At 43.8% G+C, this 22,520-nt stretch overlaps 1 protein-coding gene and 1 non-coding gene across 7 annotated transcripts in view; one reads left to right on the top strand and one right to left on the bottom strand.

Annotated features, from left to right (window-relative positions):
- SUN1 (Sad1 and UNC84 domain containing 1) overlaps nucleotides 1-22,520 on the top strand; it is a 55,644-nt gene that overhangs the window by 25,396 nt on the left and 7,728 nt on the right. For 3 of the 6 annotated variants that reach the window (XM_069486672.1, XM_069486674.1, XM_069486673.1), the window contains 13 exons: nucleotides 1,256-1,438; nucleotides 2,017-2,100; nucleotides 2,421-2,531; nucleotides 3,749-3,847; nucleotides 4,331-4,424; nucleotides 5,035-5,093; nucleotides 5,214-5,356; nucleotides 5,807-6,016; nucleotides 13,346-13,432; nucleotides 15,452-15,495; nucleotides 17,157-17,295; nucleotides 18,751-19,005; nucleotides 19,595-19,679. In XM_069486672.1, the coding sequence (XP_069342773.1) occupies nucleotides 1,256-1,438; nucleotides 2,017-2,100; nucleotides 2,421-2,531; nucleotides 3,749-3,847; nucleotides 4,331-4,424; nucleotides 5,035-5,093; nucleotides 5,214-5,356; nucleotides 5,807-6,016; nucleotides 13,346-13,432; nucleotides 15,452-15,495; nucleotides 17,157-17,295; nucleotides 18,751-19,005; nucleotides 19,595-19,679 (1,593 nt within the window). The remainder of the gene's footprint in view (nucleotides 1-1,255; nucleotides 1,439-2,016; nucleotides 2,101-2,420; nucleotides 2,532-3,748; nucleotides 3,848-4,330; nucleotides 4,425-5,034; nucleotides 5,094-5,213; nucleotides 5,357-5,806; nucleotides 6,017-13,345; nucleotides 13,433-15,451; nucleotides 15,496-17,156; nucleotides 17,296-18,750; nucleotides 19,006-19,594; nucleotides 19,680-22,520) is intronic. The other 3 variants (XM_069486677.1, XM_069486676.1, XM_069486678.1) reach the window with 3 other exon arrangements.
- On the bottom strand, nucleotides 12,062-12,164 carry LOC138394922 (U6 spliceosomal RNA). The gene has a single exon (XR_011235439.1). It is a non-coding gene; the product is annotated as a U6 spliceosomal RNA (small nuclear RNA).

The raw sequence follows: 22,520 nt of genomic DNA, 5'->3' as shown, positions 1-22,520 counted from the left end.
TTAGAGTCAAGGTCTGACTCTGTCACCAAGGCTGGAGTGCAGTGGCACGAGATCACAGCTCAGTGCAGCCTCCAACTCCTGGGCTCAAGTGATCCTTCCGCCTCAGCCTCCCACATAGTTGGGACTATAGGTGTGCACCACCACACCCAGCTAATTTAAAAATTTTTTTTATAGAGATGGCATCTCGCTATGTTGCCCAGGCTGGTCTCAAACTCTTAGACTCAAGTGATCCTCCCGCCTTGGCCTCCCAAAGTGCGTGAGCCACCGTGTCTGGCCACATTACCTCATAATAAGACTGTTCTGCTATTTTTACTATCCTCTATATAAAGTTTGTGCTGAGGTGTAAAACTAAGTTGGCCCTGGGCTAAGCACCCCAGGCTTATGTTTTTTCAGTGTAGGATTCCAATTCACAAATAGCCTTTTGATATTCTTTTGAAAATAATAAAGCTCTAAATTTCTTTAAAATCATTCCAACTGGGACTCCACCAGTTCAACGTAGCCTCATGCCCTACACATACCCTAGCACTGTTGGGCTCAGCAGGGACCACCGGGAAAAACCAGGTCAGAAACACTTCCTGGGGCAGATGCCAGGCCTGCAGGACTCAACGGCATACACGCAAGCCTGCTTCTCTGTGCTCTGCTTCACGAAGAAACGTTTTTTGTTTTTTTAGGGGGGAGGGGCGGGGAATAAAAATTTCGAGCAACTATGACTTGTAGAATATCATGCCACACATTTACGTTAACAGAAAGAGTATCAGGGATCGCATCGTGTCTCCCGAAGCTACAGGCACAACTAGAAAGTAGCCGAGGACAGCGTGGTGTTCTCCTGTAGATGTTCCCTAAGTGGTCAGTTCCGAGGTGTCTGCTGCTCCCGGCTAAGGTGCCGCAGACCTCCTGAGAGTGCTCTGGAGCTCCCGTCAGCCGTTTTCAAATTGGTGGGTCAGAGGTCATCAAGAAGGTGACTCTTTGGCAAAATCTGAATATTGTGTATATGTGAACAATATTGGGTGAAACGACCTCAGATTGGCTATTTTGTAGGCGAATTACTGGCGTGATCAGGGTTTGCTCCACAGCTCCACCTCCTCAGGGTGTTGGTTATCCGTGTGGCTCTTCGCAAGGGGTGTCTTTGGTGTCCATGTAAAAAGTGCTTTGCCCCTGCTTTGCCTGAAATTAATGATTTGGCCATCAGACTTATCAGGGGAGTAAATGTTGGCTTTATGGGAAGAAGTAACATGTGTTCACGGTTTCTTAATAGGCGGTTCGGCTTTCTACATGGATAGGATTTTGTGGCTGGCCAAATACACTTCGTCATCTTTTTCATCATTCTTAGTTCAACTTTTTCAAGTGATTTTAATGAAGCTCAATTATGAATCAGAAATTTACAAATTGAAAAGTGATGAATCAAAAAGCTATGAGTCAAAAAACCATGAATCAAAAGGTATTTGAATAATTTTTTTTCCTTTTTCCACCAAATAATGCTTTCAAGGTGGAGAAAGCACTTTGCTTTTTCTTACACGGCGCTTCCTTTACATTCCTCCTCTTTTGATCTTGACACTGACTTCCTCCTGGCTGCTCTCTTTGGATCTTTTTGTTACAGGAGCTTACAAAAGTTTTAATGTGTCTGTATGTGGTTCAGTTTTCTGAAAGTTTATCAGTATTTAAACATTGTTAAAATTATTTTTTAAATGAAATGTTAATATACTCAATGTTTGCCTTTTATTACCCTTTTAGAGCAAAAAGTTTATTAGAATGGTATTTAGAATCATGTTTCAAAAGCACTTTATGCAGGCCAGTCTTTGCATGGTATTGGCTGCACATATTATTTAGCCAGATGGGGCTTTTGCATCTCTTCTCGTAACCAAGGCCCTGTCCCCTACGTTGTAGGCACCATCAGCTGCTCTGAACCTCTGGCAGTGGCAAGCCTGGCGTGCTCTCCCGTCACTCGGGCGTTGGGGTGTAAGGAGCACCGGGCTCAGCATCGCTGAGTTTTCTAAGCCTCTTTTGCATGTATTGCAGCTCATCCCAGTTACCGTGGGCGAATGAATGTAAAAGAGTCTCTCAGAGAGGATGGCCACCTCAGTGTGAATGGGGACTCGCTGTGTAAGTATGGCTTCGCTTTCCACACGGAACGGTCGGTCTTGGAGTTTGGTTCCCCCAGGTTGCACTCTCGGGTCCCTGGTCCTGAGGGACGAGCAGCCTGACACAGGCACCCTCACTGGCTAGGACGCGCTGCGGCACTGGTGCCGAGACACCTTAGTAATAGAAGCTAATAACCACCAGACTGCATTGGCTTCGTTTTTTTTTGTTTGTTTTTGCATGTAATTTGAGTTTCCTAGTTTTTCAAACTAGTGTCGTGCAGTTGCGATTGGCAGGTTTGCGTATTGACCCATCACATTAACTGCCTCTCACCACACCCGCAGGCGATGACTCTAAGGGGAAGAAGCACCTGGAAACACACACAGCCACCCACCCGCAGTGTCCACGGCCGCCAGGGCCGGCAGGGGCCCTCTGGCACGTCTGTGCTTGTGCAGGTTGTCTCGCGCGCGTGTCTGTCTGTCCCCCACGCTCCTCAGCGCTCGCTCTTCCTTGCTGGGTTTGTGTTGGGACCCAGGTGCTCTAAGGCCGTAAAGAACTTAAAATATGGAGAGTCTCTCTCCTGAAAAGCTTCTTTGGAAATTCATTTAGTATTAATTTGATGTATGAAAAGCAGTTTATTTGAAGTGAGATTGAAAATTTTGAAAAGGCAAATCACTAATTACCCTCCTGTGTTGGACTATGACCGGCGAGAGGCTGCCTGCCCCTCAGTTCTGTGGCTGGGAGCACCACACGCGTTAGAGCCGTCCTGTCCCAAAGTTCATCACAGGGAAGTTTGTATTAGAATGTGAGGTGTTTCCAGTCCATACCTGAAGCTTTCTTGGTGGAGAAACACCCTCTTTAGGTAGATTTTTTTTTTTTTCCCCCTTAAAGTTGAGCTTCAAAAATAATTGTCTCTTAACTGCTAATTAATAAACATAAAGCAATTAATTTGAAAAAATGCTCTTATACCATATTTCTTTGCTTATTAGCCAACATTGGAATTACTTATAGTTTCAGGGGTGAACATGCAAATTGTTAAGTCAATGTGAGCACATAATTTCCAGCAATTACTCTTGAAAAAAAATGGAACAAAATTGATTTCATAAGCAGTTTTCTCTCTTATATAATATGTGATGTTTGATATCAAGTTTATTGTAGTCTGTCATCCAGTGGTACTGCCAGTTGCCATTCTGAAATATTTCTTTACTGGGAAATATCAGCCTTTAGAATAATTGTAATTTGGGCCTTTGAGTAATCACTTTCTCACCTAAAACATGTAAACTGCTGGTGTCTATGAATTTAAATTTGCTTTGAAATATTCTATTTTCATTATAAATTCTGCTGGCACCAAGTGCCAACATTTATAGGGTAGTTTCCAATCACCAACTCCCCCTTGGGTTTTGTAAGGGGAATCTGCATTTTACATTTTAAGTATCTGCAGGCAGAAGTGAATGAAAACTATTTTTTAAAAAACCCAGAATTTTCATAAGTTAATGATAGCAAGTGTCTTGCTTAGACTTAAATAGTTTTTTTTCCCCCTTGAGACTCTTGACTTACTAATGTGGGAGTTTTGGTAAAAGTGTGACCTGGGAGTTTCTGTTGCACTGTCAGGGTGAGAGCTGGCTCTCTGGTGTCTGAGTGTGCCCTTCCGCACACGTCTTCTCTGCCGCAGGTTACTTCCTGATGCAGACGCTGCGAAGGATCGGAGCTGCGGGCTGGTTTGTGTCCAGGACGGTGTGGTCGGTCCTTTGGCTGGCCTTGGTCGCTCCAGGTGGCTATTTTGGGTTTCTGTGTTAGCATTCTCTCCAAAGCTTCTGGCAGTTAAGCACCTGCAGTAAATGATTTACCTAATGAAATACGAATTTCATTTTAGGTTCCCATGCTTCATCCTTGACGTAACATGTTTCATTCTTTATTACTTAGAAATGCTAACATTCTGTGCGTTTGGTTGCATGAGCATCCTTTGTTTCTCTGGTGTGTTGGGTTTGTGTAAGTTTAGCTGCTTAATTTCAGTGTAACTGAGAATGCACAGACTTAATGTCTCCTCTTCTGTATCTCCTTTTGTGTGTTTATCAGCATTACATGTTGCTTTTCCTGCCATGATGACTGGCATCATCTTAACGTACTTCATCTCTGACGTCATCTTTTAGTAAATTTCTTTTGCTTCTAGCTTGGCCTTCATAAAAACAGTCCATTTAGGAGATTGGTTTTGCGAAGAACATTTCCTGAGAATGTTTGGTGTTTTCTCTTTTAGGGAAGGCAGCCTCTGGAATGTTCTGGTGGCTAGGGGTTGGATGGTACCAGTTCGTTACTCTGATTTCTTGGCTGAATGTGTTTCTTCTTACAAGGTAAGGAAACTGATATCATGTCCACTTGGTGTTTAAAAGAACCAGTTTTGTGCCAATTGCAGGCTATTATGTGATTTATTATTTTATAATGATTTAGCTTCTATTTGCATAGTTTTGTAGTTTTATATTTTACAAATTGCTTTCATATACTTAAGTTTTTAAACCAACCTGTGAGGTAGGCTAGGCAGGCATGACTAGGAAACTAGAAGTGTGCCCAGGGGAGGCAGTGGAAGCTGGCATGGCTGGGAGGGTCTGGGCACAACAGGAATCTGGTCCCTGCGACTGCAGCCTGGGTGCAGTTCCCAGGGCACCAGTGGCCTCGACGGGGCCGGTGATCCCAGGTTGGTGGAGATTCAGGGCACCTTGGGCCTTTCCCTCAGCACCGGCGTGCACCTCGTACAGAGTCAGTGAAGGTGTTGGTTGTTAACATGGGCCTTGAGGATGCTGTTTTATAGGAATGTTCTCCTGTGCGTATCACAAACCTTGTAAATAAAACTGTAACTGCATTTCTAATGGCGTGGGATGGTATAAATTCTCTAGAGGGGGAAAGTAGAATGGTGAACCTGCCTTTTACTTTTTCCAAACTAAATGTTTTCATTTTTGTTCCTAGGTGCCTTCGGAATTTTTGCAAGTTTTTAATCTTGTTCATCCCACTATTACTTTTACTAGGTAAGTGAAATTTGCCTTAGTTGCTTTGGATGGTGGCACATACATAAGTGTCTGAGGTAGTGAAAAAATCGAGCATTTCAGTGCATTTTTGAGAAGCGGTGTGTGTGGTTTCTCCTTCAGCAGGTCTCTCCTCCTGGGGCCAGGGCGATTTCCTTTCATTCCTGCCTGTACTGAATTGGACAAACATGCAGAGAACACAGAGCGTAGATGACCCCGGGAACATATTTAAACCTGAAACTTCTTACCTGAACCACCCTCCACAGGTAACCAGTTGGAAAGTCCTCTTAACTGGCATTGCAAATATGTATTGTCCAGGGTAAGTTTTCATATTACTCACAATCAGGGTAGTGCATTCGGGTGCCCTAGTTCAGAAACTGTTGTTAAATGTCAGAGAAGCAAGTTTTATAGCTCCTCAAATGTTCTAAAATAGTTCAAATAATGCCCATTTAAAGTAATCTCACTATTCGGTTTTAATTTAGAAAACACAATAGTATTCATGACTGCAAAATAGAGAAAGAATAAAGAAGAAAATGAAAACCACTGTCATATCACTTAAGGACAAGCGCTAGTAATCAAGGTTTCATGGACTTCCCCTGAGCGTGTTGTGTGCCCTGTGGTTGGCATCTTGCTGTAATAGATGGTTTTGTGTCTCTGACTGACCCTGTGCTGTGGTCATTTGACAGCTGGGTTTGGTTTCTTTTTTGCCATTTCAGGGTGACGACGAGGCTTTTCGGTGGCGTTGGACACGTGATATGGAGCAGCAAGTGGCCTCTTTGTCTGGACAGTGCCACAGCCATGATGCAAGGCTCCGGGAGCTGACAACTCTGCTTGAGAAACTGCAGGCTCAGGTGGACCAGATGGACGACGGCAGGGCCGGGCTGTCTGCCTTGGTCAGAGACACCGTGGGACAGCACCTGCGGGAGGTGAGTGCTGCCTGACCCGCTGGGCTGTGTTGTGTTCTTTTGGGGGACAGAGGGAGTGGGAGAGCTGCCGCCATGAAAAGTGGTTGTACTTTTTGTTTTTCATTGTTGGGAGCAGGTGCACTGAGAGGGAGTGGGGTTTGCTGTCATTTGCCGATGAGTTGGAGCTGAGGCTTCTGCAGTGCACCGGGACCTGGGGGTGGGTGTGTGTGGGGTGGTCCCATACTAGGGGGAGGGGATTGAGATGTGTGTTACCCTCCAAGAGTAGAGTTTGCTGGTCGTGGGAGAAATACGGCCTTTTGCATCCTAGCCAGCACTTTAACTTTTGTAAATGTGTTGAACGTAATTAAATGAAAGTCTTTGCCTATCAACATTAATTTGAAAAATTCAGATTGGTGGTCTGAAAATATCTCAGGATTATAAAGTAGTTAAGAGTAGTTGCTCTTCCACGTGGAATGAAGGCCTGTGTGTAAATGTCTTGTTTACTTGCCATTCTCATGGAAAGACTTGCTAGTGCATTTTCCTCAAAACTGATGTTTATTTTCTTATGTTTCAAAATGATTTAGCTATTTTGGGTTGAACTCTTTGAATAGATATCATACCCTTGTTTCACCCATGAGCTTCTCCCTGGTGTCTCTGGTAGCAGTGAAGAACTGCTGTCCTCCCTGCTGCTCAATCCAGGAAAGCACGTTGATCCCAGATGCATGTCTTTTAAGGCAGCCTGAGACGAGGGGACCTGGCAGCCTTTGGTTATGGGGTTGCCCTCTCTTGTATGGAAAACAATTGACAGTTGTTCAAGGAAAACAAGATAAACAATAATTCATTTATCTAGTGTTCTGTAAACTAAATTTTATGAAGCTGGGGCTCATTTTAAAAGTAGGTTCCAGAACAGATTTAGCCTGTCCTTATTCAGTCTTCCATCATGTACCTGTCAGCGGGGGGACCATCGTGATTGTAATCAATGCAGGACAGAATCCTAGACTTCCTTCTGGAGCAGCCACACACCAGTGTCACATATCCAAATTACCCGATAATTGGCAATCTGTTATCTTTTCCCCTAAGCTACTGGCATATATTTATCTTCTATGGGCATTGTCTAATAGAATATACCCCTATTTGCATATGGCTAGGTAAATTTAAATGAATTAAAACTAAATAAACTTTTAAAAAATTTAGTTTCTCACTTGCATGGGCTACATTTTAGGTGCTCAGTAGCCACATGTGGCTGGTGGCTCCCCTGTGGGACAGTGCATGTACAACACGTTCCCACCCGGTACAAGGTGCTGGACAGTGTCTTGGAGGTGGTGAGGACCTCAGGGTCTTGGCCGAGTTTGGTCGCCCACTTGGTGTGTGTCAGTGCCCTGGGCTCATCTCTCCAGCTGACTGTCGTCCCTTCATCCCTTTGCTCTGGTTTATCTCATTTTTAATCTTTTTTTTTTTTTTTTTTTTTTTTTAAGAGAGAGATGGGGTCTCACTCTGTTGCTCAGGCAGGAGTACAGTGGTGAGATCACAGCTCACTGCAGCCTCGAACTCCTGGGCTCAAGTGATCCTTCACCTCATCCTCCCGAGTAGCTGGGACCACAGGTGTGCGCCACCCCATACCCAGCTAATTTTTAAATTTTTTGTGGAGATGGGGTCTCACTATGTTGCTAAGGCTGGTCTCGAACTCCTGGCCTCAAGCTATCCTTCTGCCTCAGCCTCTCAAAGTGCTGGGGTTACAGGTGTGATCCACTGCACAGCATTGTTTTTAAGTTTTTTATTTGTATATATTCGTGGGATACAAGTGCAATTTTGCTACGTTGATATATTGCATTGTGGTAAAGACAGGGCCTTCAGTGCATCCGTGTCTAGAGCAACACACAGTTTACCCACCAAACAACCTCCCATCATCCACCCTCCACCCCAACCCTGCTGAGTCTCCATTGTCTATAGTTCCACCCTCTGCTTCCACGTGTGCACGTTGTTTACTCCCACTTATAACTGAGAAGGTGCCTTACTTGTCTTTCTGTGTCTGCTCTGTTTCACTTAAGAAAATGGCCTCCAGGTCCGTCCATGTGGCAGCAAAAGATGTGATTTCATTCTTTTTTACAGTTGAAAAGCATTCCATTATACATACACACCATAGTTTCTTTACCCAGTCCTCTGTTGAAGGATGCTTAGGTCGATTCCCTGTCTTTGCTATATTGAATAGTGCTGCAATAAACATGTGAGTGCAGGTGTCTTTTTTATATATTGATTGCTTTTCCTCTGGGTAGAGACCCGTAATGGGATTACTGGATTGTATGGTAGTTCTATTCTTAGTTCTTTGAGAAATCTTCTTACTGCTGTCTGTGGAAGTTATGCTAATTTACATTCCCACCAACAGTGTGCAAGGGGTCCCTTTTCTCCATGTCTCCACCAACATCTGTTATCTTTTGTCTTTCTAGTAATAGCCATTCTGATTGATGTGGTTTTAATTTGCATTTCTCTGTTGATTAGTGATGTTGAACATTTTTTCATTTATTTGTTGGCCTCTTGCTTGTCTTTTGAAAAATGTCTATTCTTGTCCCTAGCCCACTTTTTAATGGGTTACCTCTGAGTTTTTTGTTGCGTTGAGTTCCTTGTAAATTCTGGGTATTAGTCCCCTGTTAGATGCATAGTTTGCAAGCATTTTTTCCAATTCTGCAGGTTGTCTGTTCTCTCTGTTGATTATTTCTTTTGCTGTGCAGAAGCTTCATAGTTTAATTTATAAAGTCCCGCTTGTCTATTTCTGTTTTTGTTGCCTGTGCTTTTGAAGTCTTAGTCATGAATTCTGCGCCTAGACCAGTGTTCAGAAGTGTGTTCCCTAGGTTTTCTTCTAGGATTTTTATAGGTTCGGGTCTTACATTCAAGTCTCTAATTCCACTCGAGTTGACTCTTGTATATGGTGAGAGACGGGGGTCCAGTTTCATTATTCTGCAAATGGCAATCCAGTTTTCCCAGCACCACTTACTGAAAACGGTGTCCTTCCCCACTGTATGTTCTTGTCACTTTTGTCAAGGATCAATTGGCTGTAAGTACACGGCTTTATCTCAGGGTGCTTTTTGTGTTCTTTTGATCTGGGTATACTGGCTTCATACCAGTGCCTTGCCGTTTGGGTTATTGCAGCCTTGTATGATAATCTCATTCGAAGTCAGGCAGTGTGGTGTCTCCAACTTTGTATTTTTTATTCTTCAAGATTTCTGTGGCTGTTCGGACACTTTTTTGGTTCCATATGAACTTTAGAACTGTTTCTTCTAAATCTGTGAAAAATGATGTTGGTATTTTGATAGGAATTTCATTGAACCTGAAGAGTGCTTTGGGCAGTATGGTCATTTTAACAATATTAATTCTTCTGATCCATGAGCATGGATGTTTTTCTCTTTGTGTCATCTGCAGTTTCTTTCATCAGTGTTTTGTAGTTTTCCTTGTAGAGATCTTTCATTTCACCTCCTTGGTTAACACATTGACTGCCACAGTGTTTTATTATGAAAATAGAATAAAAACTTTGAAAACAAAATGATCCTTTCTAATTTAATGAAAAATTTGTTTGTTTTTTTTTTTAAATTGTTTTCTGAACGTGAGTTATGTGCAACTTGAAAAATAGTTCTCGAGGCTCCTTAGGTGAAGAGATGTGTGAGTTACACATGCTTCAGGAGGCCCCAGTCTCAAAACTAGCATGAGTTAAATACAGTTCACATGACAGTTAATGTGTTAAATATATTCCTAGGTGTTTTTTTTTTTTTTTTTTTTTTTTTTTGAGACAGAGTCTCACTCTGTTGCCCAGGCTAGAGTGAGTGCCGTGGCGTCAGCCTAGCTCACAGCAACCTCAAACTCCTGAGCTCAAGGGATCCCCCTGCCTCAGCCTCCCGAGTAGCTGGGACTACAGGCATGCACCACCATGTCCGGCTAATTTTTTCTATATATATTTTTAGCTTTCCATATAATTTCTTTCTATTTTTAGTAGAGATGGGGGTCTCGCTCTTGCTCAGGCTGGTCTTGAACTCCTGAGCTCAAACGATCCGCCCACCTCGGCCTCCCAGAGTGCTAGGATTACAGGCGTGAGCCACCGCGCCCGGCCGGTATTTTATTTTTTTTTTTATAGCTATTATAAATGGGATTGCTTTCTTGATTTAGTTCTCAGCTAGATCATTATTGGTGTATTACAAATGCTACTGATTTCTGTGCATTGATTTTATATCCTAAAACTTTGCTGAATTATCAGATCTAAGAATTTTTGGTGGATTCTTTAGGGTTTTCTAGATATAAGAGCATATCATCAGTGAGCAGGGGCAGCTTGACTTCCTCTTTTCCTGTTTGGATGCGTTTTATTTCTTTCTCTTGCCTGATTGTTCTGGCAAGGACTTCCAGTATCATGTTGCACGGGAGTGGTGATGGTGGGCATCCTTGTCTGGTTCCAGTTCTCAGGGGAATGCTTCCCCATTCAGCAGGATGTTGGCTGTGGGTTTGTCATATATGGCTTTTATTATTTTGAGGTGTGTTCCTTTAATGTCTACTTTGTTGAGGATTTTTATCCAGAAGGGATGCTGAATTTTATCAAATGCTTTTTCTGCATCTATTGAGATGATCTTATGGTTTTTGTCTTTAATTCTGTTTATATGATACATCACATTTATTGATTTATGCATGTTGAACCATCTTTGGTTTTTAAACCATCCCTTGTTTAAAAAAAAAAAACCCACTTGATCATGGTGTATTATCCTTTTGATGTGCTGTTGAATTCGGTTTCCTGGTATTATTGTTGAGGGTTTTTGCATCTGTGTTCATCAGGGATATTAATTTATAGTTTTCTTTTTTTGTTGTGTCTTTGTCTGGTTTTGGTATCAGGGTGATACTGACCTTGTAGAATGAGTTAGGGAGAATTTCCCCTCAAGTTTTTTTGGAACAGTTCCGGGAGGATTGGCATTAGTTCTTTGTATGTTTGGTAGAAATCAGCTGTGAATTCATCTTGTCCAGGCCTTTTTGTTGTTGGAAGATTTTTTTATTACTGATTCAACCTCGATAGTTGTTACTAGTCTGTTCAGAAGTTTTGTTTCTTCTTGGTTCAATCTCTGGAGGTTGTATGTTTCCAGGAGTTTATCCATTTCTTCTAGGTTTTCTGGTTTGTGAACATATAGTTCATAATAGTCTCTCATGATCTTTTGTATTTCTGTGGTATCAGTTATAATGTCTCCTTTTTCATTTCTGATTTTATTTGGATCTTCTCTCTTTTTTTCTTGGCTAATCTAGCTACTGGTTTGTCATTTTTTAATTTAATTTTATTTTTATTTAGCATAGAATGTCAAGCAATAGTTTGTCAATTTTGCCTATATTTTCAAAGAACCATCTTTTCATTGATCCTTTGTATTGGGTTTTTGTTTTGTTTTGTTTTTGGTCTCTATTTCATTTAGTTCAGCTTTAATCTGTTAACTACTTTTCTTCTAACTTTGGATTTGGTTTGTTCTTATTTTTCTAGTTCCTTGAGGTGTGACTGTAGTTTGTTAATTTGTGATCTTTCTGCTTTTTTGATGTAGGCATTTAAAGCTATAAACTTCCCTCTTAGCACTGCTTTTGCTGTATCAACAGGTTTTAATATGTTATGTTTTCATTTTCATTCATTTAAAAAAAAGTTTGAATTTCTGTCTGCATTTCTTTGTTGACTTGGTGGTCTTTGAGGAGCGTGTTTTTTAATTTCCATGTATTTGTGTGGTTCCTAAAGTTCCTCTTAGCAATTTCTAGTTTTGTTCCATTGTGGTCTAAGAAGATACTTGAAGAAGATATGATATGGATTTTTAAAAAATGTGTTAAGACTTGTTTTGTGGCCTAACATATGGTCTGTCTTGGAGAACGTTCCATGTGCTAGTGAAAAGAATACGTATTCTGTAGTCGTTGGGTGGAATGTTCTATAAATGTCTGTTAAGTCCGTTTGGTCTGAAGTCCAGTTTGTGTCCAGTGTTTCCTTGCTGATTTTCTGTGTGATGATCGGTCTGATGCTGAGTGGGGTGTTGACGTCCCCACTGTTACTGTGTTGTCTGACTCTTTAGGTCTAGTAAAAACATGGAACGTGTCACCACTGTGCATGTCATCGTTGTGCAGGGTCCATGCTGTTCTTCTTTGTGTTGTTCCAATATTGGTGTGTGTGCTGCTGAAGTAAGTGTTTTGATTATGTTTTAGAATGAGATGGGGTATAAATATCAGGATATCATATTACTCTATACTTCTCTCTGTGACCTGGATTTTAGTCATTCAGAAGGTACAGTCCTTTCTTTGCCATCGTGTGATTAGCAGTGATTTTTCTAGACATTCCCGGGAGTGTTTCCAATAATCTTATTATGAGTTTATCTTCCTAAGAATTGATTGGTAGAAACAAACTGCTGTTTTTCAACAGGTAGCTTATGTTGCAAACACTTTGTTCTTTTTTTTTTTTTTTTTGAGACAGAGTCTCGTTCTGTTGCCCGGGCTAGAGTGCCGTGGCGTCAGCCTAGCTCACAGCAACCTCAGACTCCTGGGCTCAAGCAATCCTCCTGCCTCAGCCTCCCAAGTAGCTGGGACCACAGGCATGTGCCACCATGCCCGACTAATTTTTTCTATTTTTAGTTGTTTGGCTAATTTCTTTCTATTTTTAGTAGAGATGGGGTCTCACTCTTGCTCAGGCTGGTCTCGAACTCCTGACCTGGAGCGATCTTCCCGCCTCAGCCTCTCAGAGTGCTAGGATTACAGGCGTGAGCCACCGCGCCCGACCAACACTTTGTTCTTCACTAAGTGGGCCCCTTGGTTGGTCTTGTCACTTGTCCCATCAGCTGTGTAACACATTACTTAAATTGTCTGAGGAAGCCTTGGTTCTCAGTGGTATCATCCAGTATTCTGGGGAAATGTTCTGGTTGGTTTATTCCTAATAAATGTTTATATGTCATAACATTTCATATGATTATGAAATGATCAAGGGGGAAATAAGTGTATCGTGTATCTTAATCTGTGGTTATTTTACTTGAAATCATCAAATATAGCGGGTCCCTAATGAGTGTGTGTTGGGTGAGTAGTAATTGCTCTCTACAGAGTGTTGTCTGTTGTTTATAGGACGTCTTTGTCAATGTTCTTATATAACTAGAAAAGCTATTTGTGCATTTTAACACAAGGTCAAGATCTCTGAAGTCAGAGATGAAAATAAGAACAGTACTAGGCGATTACTCCTTTAAGAGGGCTGTGCCAAGTTGGGACCAAATAATCTCCAATTTTTAAATATTCTGTGTAGAAATGACCTTGCCAAAGTTGATACGTTTTTGTTTGTTGCTTAACTTTACCATTTGTTCATTCATTTTTTTTTTTTCTTCTAAGACTGACTTTATGACTTTCCACCAAGAACATGAAGTCCGTATCTCAAACTTGGAAGGCATTCTTGGAAAACTGACAGAAAAATCTGAGGTATTTATTCTTGACCTTATAATTATAGTTCCCAACAAAGTGATTTTTTAATAAGAGAAAAATCAATTATAGTTAATATTTTAAAATTCCTTAGCCATTTAATGTGCCTTCTTGTAGGGTATTTGCTGGTGTCCTTGGTAATACTGAAAGAAACGTTTCCATTTTCCTCTGACAATTTCGCTTTCTTGCTTTAATGTTCAGTCGAGGTGCCTGACCCACCAGCTCCATGTGTCTTTTGAGGGTCAGAGCAGGGCTGTGGATGAAGGGGGAGCCTCTGGATTCTAGTCCAGCTATTCCTGGTTCCAGAGTCCCTGTGTTTCCTCAGGATCACATGGTCTCCACCAAGATTACACTGTGTTTAGAGGGAGAATAAAGAACCTGAACCTTTTGATGGACAGCATTAATTTTGGGTCAGAAAGTCTGTTGCTGTTAAATGTTGGTAAAGCCAGAGGAAGAAGGCCAGAGTGTTTGTGTTGATCTGAGCTACAGAGATTACGAAGTGTTCAAGTTGGGGTTCTTTGCATCTCCAGTGCTTAACCCAAGCCTGGCACGTTAGATATTCATATGTTCATTCAACTAAGTTGTAAACGTGATGAACCTAAGGATTAGATTTAGTGTTCAGGGATCTCAGGATGAGCTCTTGCATTACAGAACCTGTGAGAGTCAGGGGAGCTCAGCTGAAAGGAAGGTGAGGGGCTGAGAGCAGCCAGCCAAGGGCAGGAATTAGCTCACCTGTGAAAGGGTCTAGCATCCATTTCATCTGGGGATGCCTTGTCCTGTGTTGGAGTCGTGAAGACCTCTGTTAAGTCAGAGTTTGAACAGATGCTGTTATTTAACGTAGTATAGTGTTGTTATCTCAGGCATCTTTGAACAGACCATATTAAGTCACATCTTCATGTGTAAATTTGTCTTTTCCTTTTCCTTCCACATTTAAAGTATATTCTCCAGAGGTGGTGGCAGTGTGCTGTCTCTCACCCTAGGTACTGGTTATAGGAGCTGTGAATTTTGAAAACTCATCAAGCTGTCCCTGGGAGATATTTGCGCAGGAACATTTCTGAGTGCACGTGATCCCTGATCCCTGTGAGATGCACACACGGGAACACGTCTGAGTACACGTGATCCCTGTGAAATGCACACACGGGAACATCTCTGAGTACACGTGATTCCTGATCCCTGTGAGATGCACACACAGGAACACCTCTGAGTACACGTGATCCCTGTGAGATGCACACACAGGAACATCTCTGAGTACACGTGATCCCTGATCCCTGTGAGATGCACACATGGGAACACCTCTGAGTACACATGATCCCTGTGAGATGCACACACGGGAACATCTCTGAGTACACGTGATCCCTGATCCCTGTGAGATGCACACATGGGAACACCTCTGAGTACACGTGATCCCTGTGAGATGCACACATGGGAACATCTCTGAGTACACATGATCCCTGATCCCTGTGAGATGCACACATGGGAACACCTCTGAGTACACGTGATCCCTGTGAGATACACACACGGGAACATCTCTGAGTACACGTGATCCCTGATCCCTGTGAGATGCACACATGGGAACACCTCTGAGTACACGTGATCCCTGTGAGATGCACACACGGGAACATCTCTGAGTACACGTGATCCCTGATCCCTGTGAGATGCACACATGGGAACACCTCTGAGTACACTTGATCCCTGTGAGATGCACACATGGGAACATCTCTGAGTACACGTGATCCCTGATCCCTGTGAGATGCACACATGGGAACACCTCTGAGTACACGTGATCCCTGTGAGATGTACACACGGGAACATCTCTGAGTATACGTGATGTCTTTTAAAGATTTACTTTGAAATGTTAAATATACATCTCCCACTTGTGAGCCAACTGGCAGGTGTGGACTTTGAATTAAGGGAGGAAACATCCAGATAAAAAATGTTTTTTTATTTAATCAAGTATATGGTTTTATGGAGTCAGCATATAACTGTGAATTTAAATAGATTGTTTCTTACACTTTTTAGGCCATCCAGAAGGAATTAGAAGAGACCAAGCTAAAAACAACTAGGTAGGATAATTTCAAATAATTTACTATTTTGTCTTCTGTGTTTCTCCTTTTGGTTATTCGGAGCGGCAGCAATAATAATGAGGGTGCTGGTTTGGTCACCCACCTGGCATCACCTGAAGTATCTGATCTTTGTGGTTGAAACACACCCAGCTGTGTGTCCTTCTGGGGACCCTTCTGGAGCCACACGAGGACAGAGGGGTCCTGAGGGGCCTTTCGCATCCCCCTCTCCACGTAGACTGTCAGTTGTTCCCCACGCCCAAAGGGGACAGTGCCCCTGCCTGGGCGCGTGTGGAGGGCCAGCCTCGGAGCTCATGTCACAGTGGACTCCAGGCCGGGCCTCTGTTGGCATCGAGGTGGACCTGCCCCACAGCCCAGCAGCCCCTCAGCCCCTCTGCAGGCAGGACCCCTGCCTCTGGAGAGCACGTTCCAGGCCAGGCCTGTTAGCAGGCTGCACTCCCAGACGGTTGCCAGCTTTTCTGCACTTGACGTCAGCAGCTCTTGTGCCTCTGCTGAGGCATTTCTCTGCCGAGCAGTCGGCCTTATCCCTCTGCAGTCTCCTGGGGACCTGGTGTTTGGCTCCTCACTGCCAGACCACTTCGCCTGCGTGCCTGGCAGTTTGCCTGCAGCCCCGTTGAAGTGTAGTGCTTCCCTTTCACTGATACTCCCCGAGCTGTGTCTTTTTTCCCCTACCTTTAATTTTAGCCCAGAGCAAGCTCTCTCCACACCCCTTATCCCCTTTGTCTAAATTTGCTTTTTTGGTGATTCCAATAATTCCCATGGCTGGATGCAGGGGTACTGCACAGAGGAGCTTTAACTTGGTAGCGTGTCCTCCTGTGCTTTTCTCCTGTGTGTTTCTGTGGACCCCGTGTCATGACCTGAGACCCTGTACCCCTCTAAAGGGGGATGTAAGTATAGACATGAGATCCTGTACCCCTCTGAAGATGGATTTAAGTGTAGACCTGAGACCCAGTGCCCCTCTGAAGGAGGATGTAAGTGTAGACCTAAGACCCAGTGCCCCTCTGAAGGGGGATGTAACTGCAGAGCATATTTTTCTTCCTCCCAGGGCCTCTGTTTCAGTTAAAAGTTGCTCTGATATGCTAATGTGCAGCCCCTGAAGTGTTTATCCAGGAGTGTGCTTTTTCAAGAGATGAATTGTTAGTATCTCAACCACTGTCTCTACCTATAAACAAATATAAATACATTACAGTATTATATATTATAATATACAGTACCTACATAAAATAGAATTATTAAAACAAACCCTGAAGCCATATATTTTTAGTGTGATTATTCCATTAGCATGAAAATTTAGATTCAATTTTATAATGATTATTGATGAATATTCTCATTTCTGATGTCTTATGTATAATTTTAAGGAAATAGATACAGCTTTTAAATACTACATTGTTTAACTGTAACTAAAAAGATAGCCACTGCTGATAGCATTTTGGTAGAGAGCCTACGTGTGTGGTATTGTGTATTTGTATATTAGGCACCCATGGGGGTGTCCCTCTGAGATTTTGATTTGCAAGTGACACTAAGTGTCCATGTCAGCGCAGTATAGGTTGGTATCTTTACAGTGTTGACTCGTCTAGTGTGTGTGGGGAGTGTGTAAGCACAGGTGGCTCAAGGTGTGTAACTCGTGTGTGCTGATCGCCCAGTTCCAGCGGGGCCGACGAGCAGCAGCTCCTGTCCACCGTCAGGCGTCTCGAGCTGGAGCTGGGTCACCTGCGGTCGGAGCTGTCGAGTTGGCAGCATGACAAGACCAGCTGCGAGAAGGTGGACGTGACACGTGAAAAAGTACGTTTCCTCTGTGTTTGCTTCTAGTTTTATAATGGAAAGTAAGAGAAGAGCTGAGTTTGATGACTTAGGTTTATTAAGTTGTTTAATTTCACCTCCTTTAAAAACTTTTCAAAACCATTATTTGAAGTTTCTAAACATGTGAAAATAAGAAATTCAGATTTGCTCTTCAGATTTCCCCCATTCAGCAGCAACACGCCAGTACTCAGTGTGTGTCTTCCCATACTTCTTCACGTGCACACAGCCGTGTGCCAGCACTGGTCTGGGTGGGGTTTGTGGCTCTGCATCCACGTAGCCTCACACTGCACCTTCCACGGGCTCTCTTTCCTGCCATGACATCACCGACTTGCCCTGGGGCCGTCCATCCTTCAGTAGAGGAGAAAATCTAGACATTCAGAGCTGCTTGAGAATGAAAACACAAGCATTTGAATGGCAAAAGACGGAAGGCAGTTGATTAGGAAAAGTATTTGTAACACAAATGGTAAAATTTTCTCTAATGTGCAGAGAGCTGCTAGAATTGGTAGGAAGAGAAACAGTGGAGACATACAAAGCGTCTTACTAATTGGATTTGCAGATTAAAGCGCGCAGATCCACAGGAGTGACGACTGGCGCCAGCACTGACCCGGGGCAGTGGGCTTTCTTGTGGCCAGTGGGACTGTGAACACCCACAGCCTTCAGGGAAAACCTTGTGACAGTAACCAGTTACAGATACTCACCTGCTTTGAAACCAGCAGCAGCCACCCTCCTGGAAATTACCCTACAGAAACAAAAGTGCCGAGCACAGAGGCCGTCAGAGCCCATTGCAGTGCGGTTAGCGTGGGGGTGAGGGCAAGGAGGCGGCCAGAGCACTGACTCGGGAGTGTGGGCCGGACAGCGGCACGTCCGTGGAGCTGTTCCGAGGGAGCGCACTGCCCGTGCGCTGTCACGGAAGGTTGCGCTTTTCTTGTGCTTCCACCATACTCCATTCCTTACAATGCAAAAAGAGAAATGTGTGTACAGAATGATATATGTGCACAGAAATAATACAGACGTATTTAGCATACATAAAGTTACACTTGAGGTTTCTTTATATGCCTGTTTCCTTACGAGACCAAGTTTGCTGAAAGCAAGGGGCTCTTTCGTGCATCTCTGGCTAACCTGTGCAGGGCGCAGTGGGTGCCTGCCAAGGGGAGCACGCTGGCTGAGCAATGTGGACACAATCTCTCCTTCTTTAGTTACATGGGTATATGTTTCATTGATACCATGCTTTTGTCTATTCCTGTTCTCTTTAATATATTCCAACATTTTTAGAGGGGTTCTTAAATTTAATATGAAGGAAAATTGTGTCACATTTACATTATACATTTTGAGAGGATGTGTGATACTTCCGAGGTAGCTAAGATGATGTATGGGAGGAATCGAAATGATTTAGGTACGACAGTAAATTCATGTTATATTTACTAATTATATTACCAGGTAGATGCCCAAGTCAGAGAAACTGTCAAACTCATACTTTCTGAAGATCAGCAAGACGGTTCTCTTGAATGGCTGCTACAAAAGTTTTCTTCTCAGTTTGTAAGCAAAGATGACTTGCAGATTTTATTACGAGATTTAGAGCTGCAGATACTGAAGAACATCACCCACCACATTTCTGTGACAAAACAAATGCCCACTTCAGAGACTGTCGTGTCTGCTGTGAATGAGGCGGGGGTTTCTGGAATAACAGAAGCGGTGAGTCGGCACTGAGGAGTGCTTGATGCCCATGTTGTGCTGGGGCGGGTCACCGGGTTATTAAGCTAGCGGACTGTGATGTCGTCTTCTAAGAATGGGGTGCGGTGACGTAAGGTGATGCGAGGTGTGCTCAGCACGGCGCTGAGTTCAGGGCAGGTGGCCGCTCGGTGAGTCTTAGCTGCAGTGGCGTCGTTCAGCTGCTGCTTAGGAGTACTGTATCACTGTAAGTCTGTCTGTCCCAGAGATCCCGTCTACCTGCGTGGCAGCGAGTACCTTCCGATACTGCATACAAATTCCCCAGTAAACCCAGATTTCCCATAGTCCAGTCCCAGGGTCTAATCCTTGCTTCCTTCATGTTTTATGGCACCCAGAGGACTCCTCTGGTTCCAGGATTTACTGTGACTGTGGCTGAGCCCTGGGTGGAGAGGCTCTTGTGCCCCCTCCCGTCCCTGTCTGGGCATGGAGTTGCTGAGACACCCTGTGCCTGTCATCCCCCGCGTGGACCTCATTAAAAATATGCTCTTAATACGAGCACCCAGGCTTCCTCTGTGTCATTAAACCCGAGTCTCTTCTGTTTCACCTTGTCCAGCAAGCACATGTTATTGTGAACAACGCTTTGAAGCTGTATTCCCAGGACAAGACTGGGATGGTGGACTTTGCTCTGGAATCTGGTGGTAAGTTTATAGACATTCTCATCACTAAATTAAATGGCTACCCGTTATCGGGGGTGTGAACTTGAGAAGCTGTTACCTACCCCACTTCCAGCAGTAAGAACTTGTTAGAACTTAAAAAAATCTGAGACAAGAGCGTGATTCCAGGCAAGTCCCTGGTGTTCGTTCTTCCTGGCCAGTTGCTTTTTGGGCACAGGTCTTCCCTGGAAGGGTTGGTGGTGTGTGCTCATGGCTATGTCAGGGTTTACGCCACAGCTTGTGGGTCAGTCACCCACAACCTCCTGTCCTGTGGTTTGGGGATGGATTGTTCAGTGCCTGCAGCGGAGACACAAAGTGACCACCCACTCTGCCCTCGTGGGGCTTCCACTCCGACAGTGAGACAGATGATAAAACGAAGCTGTGCGGACAGAATGACAGGCGTGGTGTTCTGGTTCTTCAGAACACTGCAGGTGCACAGGCGTGGACCACAAGTGTTGGGGCCAAATGCATTTGAAAAGTCAGAATTGTAGTTTAGTAAAGTACTGAAGTCCACATGACACCCTCTGTGACACTGGGGACAGGACACCTGGGTCTAGCTCAGGAGCATCTCTGTGAAGAAACACACGAGATAAATAAAAACCATAAGTAACATCATGGGGGTTAGGGGAGGTTTTGCCACCATAAGTTATAGAAAAGTCTTGGTTTTTTTAATTAATTAATTAATTTATTTTTTTGAGACAGAGTCTCGCTCTGTTGCTTGGACTACAGTGCCACGGCATCAGCCTAGCTCACAGCAACGTTGAATTCCTGGGCTCAAGCAATCCTGCCGCCTCAGCCTCCCAAGTAGCTGGGACTATAGGCGAGTGACACCACGCCCAGCTAATTTTTTCTATTTTTAGTTGCCCAGATGATTTTTTCAATTTTTAGTAGAGATAGGGTCTCGGTTTTGCTCAGGCTGGTCTTTTTTTTTTTTTGAGACAGAGTCTCACTCTGTTGCCCGGGCTAGAGTGAGTGCCGTGGCTTCAGCCTAGCTCACAGCAACCTCAAACTCCTGGGCTCAAGCGATCCTCCTGCCTCAGCCTCCCGAGTAGCTGGGACTACAGGCATGCACCACCATGCCCGGCTAATTTTTTCTATATATATTTTTAGCTGTCCATATAATTTCTTTCTATTTTTAGTAGAGATGGGGTCTCGCTCTTGCTCAGGCTGGTCTCGAACTCCTGAGCTCAAACGATCCGCCCACCTCGGCCTCCCAGAGTGCTAGGATTACAGGCGTGAGCCACTGCGCCCGGCCCAGGCTGGTCTTGAACTCCTGAGCTCAAGCAGTCCTCCTGCCTCTGCCTCCCAGAGTGCTAGGATTACGGGCATGAGCTACTGCACCAGCTAGGGTTTTTGATTTTTAAAATGTAGGAATTGCACTTGAGGGCTGGTAGAACATGATCACTTGGGTGATAATGTGCTTAGTACACATGAGTGTGTGATGAGGTCACAGAGCCTTGCAGGGTGGTGGTGATTTTTGCAAACGTGCAGTCTATTTGATTTGCTTACCCCGCCCCGCCCACCCGCCCCGGAGTTGAGGAACTCAGGTGTGGTTGATCAGAAGCCTAATCCTGTCCTTACTGGCACAGTTGGATTTGGTTCCGTTTACTGTCTTAATGTGGTGGATGCAGACTGCTGTCACGTGAAACTGCCAGATTCTTCTCTGCTAGACGGATGTCAGTGAGGCTGCTGACTGTTGTCAATGTGTGTTTTGTTTGAAATTACTTTTTTAGACTATTAAATGCTTTTAGTTATATATTTGGAAATTCTGTGATTTATGAAGAAATTATTTTCATTTAAGAGGCATCAAATGACATTAACCATACAATATGGGCCAATAGTTGTCATATGTTCTTAGAATCATTAACTCAGGGCCAGGCATGGTGGCTCATGCCTGTAATCCCAGCACTGTGGGAGGCAGAGGTGGGAGGATCACTTGAGTTCAGGAGTTTGAGACCAGCCTGAGCAAGAGCGAGACCCCGTCTCTACCAAAAATAGAAAAATTAGCTGGGCATGGTGGTGCATGCCTGTAGTCCCAGCTACTCGGGAGGCTGAGGCAGGAGGATCGCTTGAGCCCAGGAGTTTGAGGTTGCTGTGAGCTAGGCTGACGCTACGGCACTCTAGCCCAGGTGACAGCAAGACTCTATCTCAAAAAAAAAAGGAAGAATAATTAACTCAGAATTCCAGTAATTCCTGGTAAGGCTGAACGGAAGGTTTTGTCACTAAACAAAACATTTATCAGCTTGTTGTAAGTTAAAAAAGCGAGTTACTCTGTTTAAGGAGGCTTTTTTAGAATAGGAATATTAGAATAGGATATTTCAAAAAGGTGTAGTAATTCACGGGTTCAGCAATTCAGTTCTCCCTCAGCTACATCAAAGTCCCCTTGTTTCATGTTTGAGACAAATCCCTGCCCCTCCTGCTCCCTGCATCTTACAAGTGCTCACAGCAGACTTAGGGCCACAGCTGCCAAGCACATTCCCCGGGAGCTTCCTTCGCACCAACTTGTTTGTTTGTGTTTGCTGCTGCTTCCCATGCAGACTTGTTTTGGGGGGATTTTTTTGGTCCTGCCTCGACACCAGTGTTCTGTCTGCCCAGTTTCCTATTGAGGGGCAAACTGGACTTTTTTCAATGCTGCTGCTTTTTATTATTGAGATACAGTCCACATAATGAAAATGTCACCATTTTAAAGCATACAACTCAGTAGTTTTTAGTATATTCACAATGTTTTGCAGCCCTCACCACTATCTAACCCCATAGTATTTCTCTCACCCCATGTAGAAACCCTGTACCTGTTAGCAGTCACTCCCTATCCCCTGGCACTTCTGT

Source organism: Eulemur rufifrons, chromosome 14 (genome assembly GCF_041146395.1).
Source record: "Eulemur rufifrons isolate Redbay chromosome 14, OSU_ERuf_1, whole genome shotgun sequence".
NCBI lineage: Eukaryota > Metazoa > Chordata > Mammalia > Primates > Lemuridae > Eulemur > Eulemur rufifrons.
Note: the sequence above shows the minus strand (reverse complement) of the source record. Positions and strands in the feature narration are given on the sequence as shown.